At 40.7% G+C, this 7,884-nt stretch overlaps 1 protein-coding gene across 1 annotated transcript; it reads left to right on the top strand.

Moving 5' to 3' along the window:
* The first annotated feature begins 2,322 nt into the window (after nt 1-2,322).
* LOC120080140 (protein MNN4-like) lies at nt 2,323-2,769 on the top strand. Its single transcript, XM_039034711.1, has one exon. The coding sequence runs from the start codon at nt 2,323-2,325 to the stop codon at nt 2,767-2,769; it is 447 nt and encodes a 148-aa protein (XP_038890639.1).
* The last annotated feature ends 5,115 nt before the right edge of the window (nt 2,770-7,884 follow it).

Below are 7,884 nucleotides of genomic sequence, written 5' to 3'. Positions count from 1 at the left end.
TTTCCTATGGGACTCTATAATGGCTCGACACAATAACAAGTTGTTGCTGCACCTCTGCGAACGGGAGTTTTTATGGATAAGATGTATACGAGGCCCAAGCTAATCTTGCCATACTTCCGCGGAAACTGCGATGACTGGATGGATTGATGATATGAGAAGGCTTGAAAGAAGAAAGTAATGAATCTTGCATTGCGCTCGCAGGCAGACAATGACGACTTGGCTGCAAGAGGTGTGGCGTGACTCTATTATCTCCAATCGAGTGGCAATCAATCAAGAGTCATCCCAGTAAATCAGCGCAACTGGTGGACGGGAAGTGGCCACAGATTTCGATGAATTGGGAGGCTCATGTAGAAGAATGTGCCATGATTCCGAAGTATGCCTCAGACAACCCTTCCGAAAATTTCCTGGTTGGAGGAACTATCCTAACTTTGGTTGGGGAGGGAATCCTAACCAAGGAGGGCCAAGCAACCATCAGGGTGGTAATTCAGGGAATCGAGGAAACCCTCCTCCCTTTCACCATAATTCTAATCAAAGGCAACAAAGGAAATGGCACAATCAACAACCCTCATCTTCAAACACCTCTGGAAGCTCATTGAAGGCCCTACTCAAACAGTACATGGATAAAAATGATGCAGTGATGCAGGCGCAGGCGTCTTCAATTCGAAATTTGGAGATTTAAGTGGGGCAGCTGGCTTCTAAACTTAGAAATAGAGCACCTGGAACGTTGCCCAGCAACTCTAAAGCCCTCGGATCTCATGGAAAGGAGCAATGTCCCTGAAGACATTGGGCAGGCAAGCTGGACCGCCTGCAGAGGTGTGGATTGCGCTGATTCAAAGAAAGTCATCTTCCGGTTCATATCTCACATCTATGTTTAAATGACTTTCGTTAATTTCTGTCTTTATGGATTTTTGAACTTTGTCTTTTACTACTTCATTTAATTTGTTTCATGACTTTATGCATTTATTCTTCAATTAACTCTCTTGCATTTATTTCTGTGTTTTCTCTAATTCCTTTAACTTTTCTGTATTTAATGCGTTATTCTTTAACCTGGTGAATGATTGAGTAATGAGAAGAAATTTATTACTGCAAGTCATAGCAACTTGCGTTGATGAAAAACAAAATATATAACAAAATAAAACACATTCAGTATGCATGGCGATAATGGACGCATCTTGAACCAACAAGATACACTTTGCATTCACCCAACCCTAATGCATTCCGCTGAGGGGTGTATTGCGCGTGTGTGTATCCTTTGCCCGTTCTTAGTGAAAATGCACGTTGAGGTAGTGTTGTGCTAGTAGCAATACCGTGCGCCCGATCCTCCAGAAATGCATTTAGTTAAGGGGTGTGTTGCGGGGATGCATGCGTTGTTGCCCGTCCTCTGCAAAGATGCATTTGCGTTGGTGAATTCATTGCGTTAAATCTTTACCTTGCGTCCATTCAAATAAAACATTAAAGATAATTCTTTTTGCAAAATTCAGAAGTCTAATCGTTCCGTATTCTAAAGAAATGATGAGTCTGCAGACGAAAGGACATTTACTCTGAAACCTCATAAATGAGGGGAGTTCAAACGACGGGCTTTTTTAGTGTCTCAAGGCCTGCCACCGCAACAATAGCATTGGGCCCACTAAGGCCCAACCTATAAAAAGGACACCCCCCGTCTGTGAGCACACTTTGCCTCATTTGCAATCTGAAACCCTAGCACCCCTACATAACGAGCTTTCTTCTTCCCTGAAACCCTAACATTTTCCAGCTTTCTTTCACCTCAGCATCCATGGCCGACCAAACTTCCCAACCTTCCGCTTCACCCTCAACACCTTCGACAAACCAACTCTCCATGCGAGAGGCAGCATTCCTTGCTGCTAGTCGCCGTCTTACTACTCAATCTCACATTGTTCCTAGAATTGCCGGATGACCCCGGCGAAACCCATTAGCTATCAAATCACTTCAGTTCAAGAGGGGGGAAAAGTATTGAAAGCACTCCACTCCCAACTCCAACAGTCTCCATTGAAAGCGAAAAGAAGAGACGAGATGACAAGGAGGTATTCAGAAATATTCTGAGTAACCTGAAGAAAGAAGGATGACTGCCTGAGGCTGGGGTTGTAAACCAACCACTGCTTATGGAGGAGGTGATGGTGGCGATGACGGAGGAAGTGGCGGTGGAGAAGGAAGTGGTGGAAGAGAAGACAAGGAGAAGCACTCTAGCCATAAGGGATCCTGAGGAAACTACGCAAGTAGAATCCTATGAAGGACCCATCAGAGTTGTGTTAGAGGAAGTCGCGGCAGAGAAGCAATCAAAGGTGGAAGAGGAGAAAAAGGAAAATGAAGAACAAGGGAAAGAAGGTTGGAGAAGGTGAGCAATCCCATCATCACAAAGAGAAAAAGAATAAAGAAAAGAAGGAGGATGAAAAAGATGAGGAGGCCAAGCTAAGGAAGAGGAAAGAGAAGGAAGAAAGGAAAGAGCGCAGGCATGAGGAAAGGCGCCTGAAGAAGGAAGAAGAAAAGAAGAAGAAGGCTGCAAGCCCAGAGATGGATGGTGAATCCACCTCCGTGAGGGAGGATAGGGGGGAACCAGTGCAACTTAGGGAGCCGGTGCAACCTAAAACAACGCAATTGGTTGCGACCAACGAAGGCAAAGAAGGAGAAGATACCCCCCTGATGCGGCGTCGCAAGGAGAATGTGCCGCAAATGTCTACCGTTGACCCTTCAATTTTGATCAACGCATTTGAAGAAGAAGAAATGAGGAGAAAGGAAGAGGAAGAAAGGTAGAAGAAAATGGAGCGGGCGAAACTCATCATCGCAGAAGGTAATAAAAAAGAAGACTACATGATGAGGAGGTGCACTGCAATAATGAGATCTCCAGACTAGAAGAAATAAGGCGGCTCGAAGAGGAACAACGCCTTTTGTTGGCCTCTGAGCAGTTTGTAGAATAGTTTGAAAAAGAAGAGAGAGAAAAGGAAGAAGAAGAAAAGAAAAATGAGGCAGAAGAAAAAGGAGAATGAGAGAAGAGAAGGAAAGGAAGCGCGAAGCCTACAAGCAGTGCTTAAGTAAGAAAAAGGGCAAGGAACTTGCCGAATGAGAAAAGGAGGAACAACGCAAGAAACGGGAAAGAAAACAAAGGCAACAATCCTACCTTGCGTTGGCCAAGAGAAAGGGCAAAGCGGTCGCAGAGAGCAGCAAGACTGTGTTGGCAAAGGTGCATCCATCAAGAAAGAAAGAGAACGATGACTTGTTGATGGAAATGGGCTTTTTCCCTGCGCCAACGCCACTACTAGACTTGATTACAAGTGCGATCGTAGAACAGGATGGGACACATTTTTCTAGTGCCCAGCCATTGTTATTCTAAAGGTAGTGTGTGACTTCTACCACGGATGGCTACATGGCACCAAGGATGTGGTGACCATAAAAGGACAAATGGTGTCTTTCAATGCAAGGAACATCAATGAACTATATCAGATGAAGGATAACCCGGATGCACTGGGCAACAAAATCATTGATGATCCCACTGAAGAGCAAATGGAAGATGCGCTGCGAGTATTAACGCAACCGGGCACTAAGTGGTCGGTTTCTTTAAAAGGCATCAAGATCCTGGCATCCAAGACTCTGCTTCCAGAGGCAAGGCTTTGGGTTTATTTGGTTAAAAGGCGGCTGATCCCAACTTCCCATGACAAGACAATTTCAAGGGATCGAGTTATGGCTGTATATTACATCTGTCTCTTATACACATCTAGATGTGTATAAGAGACAGCAACTAATTGACGCAAAATTTATGATACGAATTGAGCATTATTGCCTTAGTAGAAGATATGCTTGAGGACAAGCATATATCTAAATTTGGGGTGTGATAACTTGTAGAAATACAAGTTACTTATACTGCTTTATTTAGATATTGCGGTTAAAAGAAAGGAAAGTTGCGTCAATTATATGGAAATTGGCTAAGAAATGCAAGAATTATAAATTGTCGTCAATACACCCACTGACACCATTGCGATGGTAGAAAAGAATATTTCAAGTCTGTTTTGCAGGAAATCAAGTCACTGCTTGCGATCAAGGCTCAAGACAAACTGGCCCTGTCTCTTATACACATCTAGATGTGTATAAGAGACAGTATATATATAAACTCCAATGTCAGCGCAAGGGAAAACCTTAAAAACATTCCAAACCTGATAAGAGTTAAGTTGTGAAAGGAGCCTGCTCGTAGTTGGATGTTCGCATGACACCCGTGGGAGCAATCCAAAACGAAGGTGGGTTTCCAAGAACAACGCAATATGAAAAGAGATAAATGCATAAGAAAAAATAATAATGCAAGAGACAACTCCTCTGAAATTCATGAGTTAAAGTTGAGATTGGCACACAACTGTAGTTGGATGTTCGCATGACACCCATGGGAACAAGCCAAAATGAAGAGTGTAACCATGACCAACAGTCTCTAATAAATGATGCAAAGTTTGACCACCGCATCCAGACGCATCAAGTTGTTTTAACAAGAAGAGTTAAACATTCTTTTTAAAACTAGAAAAGCATTTTTGAGCAGAAATTTGTAGTATAGAAGAATAAAGTAGGGCTTTGATATGAATTAGCAAGGATAGAAGGAAATTACGTTGTCAAGTAATGTTGCCTAAGTGGAGCATTCGGAGCAACTAATTGACGCAAAATTTATGATACGAATTGAGCATTATTGCCTTAGTAGAAGATATGCTTGAGGACAAGCATATATCTAAATTTGGGGTGTGATAACTTGTAGAAATACAAGTTACTTATACTGCTTTATTTAGATATTGCGGTTAAAAGAAAGGAAAGTTGCGTCAATTATATGGAAATTGGCTAAGAAATGAGAGAATTATCAATTGTCGTCAATACAACCACTCACATCATTGTGATGGTAGAAAAGAATATTTCAAGTCTGTTTTGCAGGAAATCAAGTCACCATATGCGCTCAGGCTCAAGAGAAAAATATTAACGCATCTACGTCACATTGCACCAATCATTCAGGAATGAATAGATGATCAACGCAATGACGGCGCATGCGACAATCGATCAAGAGCTTTTCGACCAACGATACTTCAACCACATGCGGTAATAAAAAACAACACCGCATGCAGGCACACGATCGAAAGATGCAAATGAGCAACGCAATCGCTGAGGATTTTGACATGTGTACAACTAACCGTTGTGCATTTTTTACAGATTGATTGCATAACAGAAGGAATATTTATTCCACCATTTTCGAAATTTCCATAACAATAAAGTGGGGACCACACGGCAGAGAGTCAGAGCATTCATCTTTAAATACCTTCAGAGAATTCACTGAAAAATATACTTGATATGAGGCTATTTTGATATTTGTATATTGAAAGAAAGGCTGATCTGAGAAGAAAAGAGGCAAGGCCGAGAGGTGAGTCTCAGGGCAAATCATTCCAAATCCCTGCTGTGAAGCTCTGTACCTAGATCAACTCTATCGGTTGAGCAAGCCTGAGAGGGAAGCTCATCCTTCCATTCACTCCATACGCCGGCAAGCGATTTCTCCATCCAGATCTGTGTCAAGACGTTGGCACTCTTCTGTATTTGTTTCTATCTCTATCGTCAATTGTATCTCATCTTCTTAGTCTAAATCATTCACACCATGTATCAGACGCTTGATTCTATAATTAAATGTCATGATCATTTTCATCTCCATATTTCTGTCTACTTCCGTTCCTCCATTAATCATTTTCTCCATGATGTTTTCTTAATCCCTTGGTAATTAGAATGAATTAAAACGTAAATTAATTTGTGCTAAAGAAATAAATATGTTTAGCTAAAGCATGCTAGACGACATCTTCACCTGTGAGAGCAGAAGTGAAGATGTCATTCTGATCTGTCGAAAGAAGGTTAGAAGAATGCATTAACTAAAGCAAGAAGTACTTCCAGAGATGGAAGCAACCTTAAGTTCATTATGTTCATCCTTGTTTCACCACAGAGATGTGGGAACATGGCCGATCACCGAGAGGTGTACGTCAAGAGAAAGTGGAACCGTAGCTATATCTTTAACGCAATTAATGAACTTGCGGTGTTTGTACTAATTATCTTTTCTCTTTCTGCTTCGTACATAAAGTCTTGCCACCGCATAACACGATTCGTTGTATAATCTTCACAGTCAGTCTCGAACTCGGTATCATGTATCATGAAACCTCTATCTGGTATCATCATAGCTTAGGTTTATTTTTATTGCACTTTATTTTACTGCACAACTTTATTTTATCGCAAATTTACTTTAACGCATGTTTTACTTTATCGCATGTACAAACCTCACTTTTATTATATTGAAAAACCCTCTGTCGCATATATCACGAATATAACACAATTAACCTAAAACAATCCCTGTGCTCGACCTCGGATTACTCCGAGAAACTTGCGGTGAAATTATACTTGGTTTCAATGCAAGGAAACTTGTGAAAATTCATAGCATACTACAAGCATTTCGTTAATAACGCATACATCTAGAAGTAGTATCGCATATCATCACAACTTATATCGTAGTGTGTGTGCTTAAAACAAAAACATCAGAAAACCAAGTCATCAGGGGGACAGTTGATGATGAATTTATGTCTTTATCTTTAAGGACATAGACAATGATGAATATGAATGATAAAGCTCATGTTGCCATAAACTTGTAACAATAAAAATGGAATGTTCTCTATCTATTGCGCTGATGAATGAATGAGTGATGCTCTATATGTGCTCAAGTGCTTTGCGATAAAGACATTTTATGCGATACTACGTCCTAAGTGTATGCGTTGATAGTGTTATGCTCGTAGTATGCGATGAAGTAATGCGTGTCACAAGTTTCCTTGCGCTGAAACTAAGTATAATTCCAATGCAAGTTTCTCAGAATGATCCGAGGTCGAACACGGGGATTGTTGTCGTTAAATGCGATACTTATGTGATATATGCGACCAGTTTTAATAATGAATAAAGAATTTGGTTTGTACAGAAATATAAATTGCGATGAAAGTAAAAATGCGTTGATAAAGTAAAATGTGTTGTAAAGTAAAGATGCGTTGATAAAGTAAATTCCTAAACTACTATGATACATGATACATGGTACAAGATACATGATACTGGGGTCGAGGACTGATTGTGAAGTTGTACAAAAGTACCGATGAATGTGATGGCAAGTCTTATGAATGAGGCAGAAAGAGAAAGAGTAAAAAGTAAGAACATCGCAAGTTTTTCAATCGTGTTAAGGACGCAACTAAGGTTCCACTTTCCCTTGGCTTACACCTCTCGGTGATCGGCCGTGTTCCCATATGTTTATGGTGAAACAGAGATTAACGTGATGAACGCAAGGTTATTTCCATCTTTGGAAATAATTCTTGCTTTAATTAACACATTCTTCCAACCTTCTCTTGATAGGCAAAATAACATCTTCACTTCTGCTCTCACAAATGAAGATGCTGTCGAGCATGCTTTAGATAAACTTAATTAATTCCTTAACACAAATTTGACTCACTTGCTTAATTCTCACTATTTACCCTGGGGATTAAGAAACATCATGGAGAAAATGGACTATAAAAGTATGGAAAGAGACAGGGAGATGGTAATGATGACAATGATAACATTTAATTCTAAAATTAAGCGTTTGATACATGTTGTGAATGAAGAATTATAGAAGATGAACACAAAAGATGAATTAGAGGATAGAAAAAATACGGAAAGAGTGTCAACGTCTTGACACAGATCCCGATCGGAGATTTGCGCTTGCCGGTGTATGGAAGTGGTGGAGAGGAAAGCTTCCCTCTCAGGCTTGCTTTCCTGTTAGAATTGACCTTTGCATGGAGCTTCAGCTTTGAGAATTGGAAGAATTCTCTACTCGGAGACTCACCTCTCAGCCTTGTCTCGTCG

Source organism: Benincasa hispida, chromosome 1, assembly GCF_009727055.1.
Source record: "Benincasa hispida cultivar B227 chromosome 1, ASM972705v1, whole genome shotgun sequence".
NCBI classification, from domain to species: domain Eukaryota; kingdom Viridiplantae; phylum Streptophyta; class Magnoliopsida; order Cucurbitales; family Cucurbitaceae; genus Benincasa; species Benincasa hispida.
The sequence above is the reverse complement of the archived record's forward strand: the minus strand, read 5'-3'. Positions and strand labels throughout refer to the sequence as shown.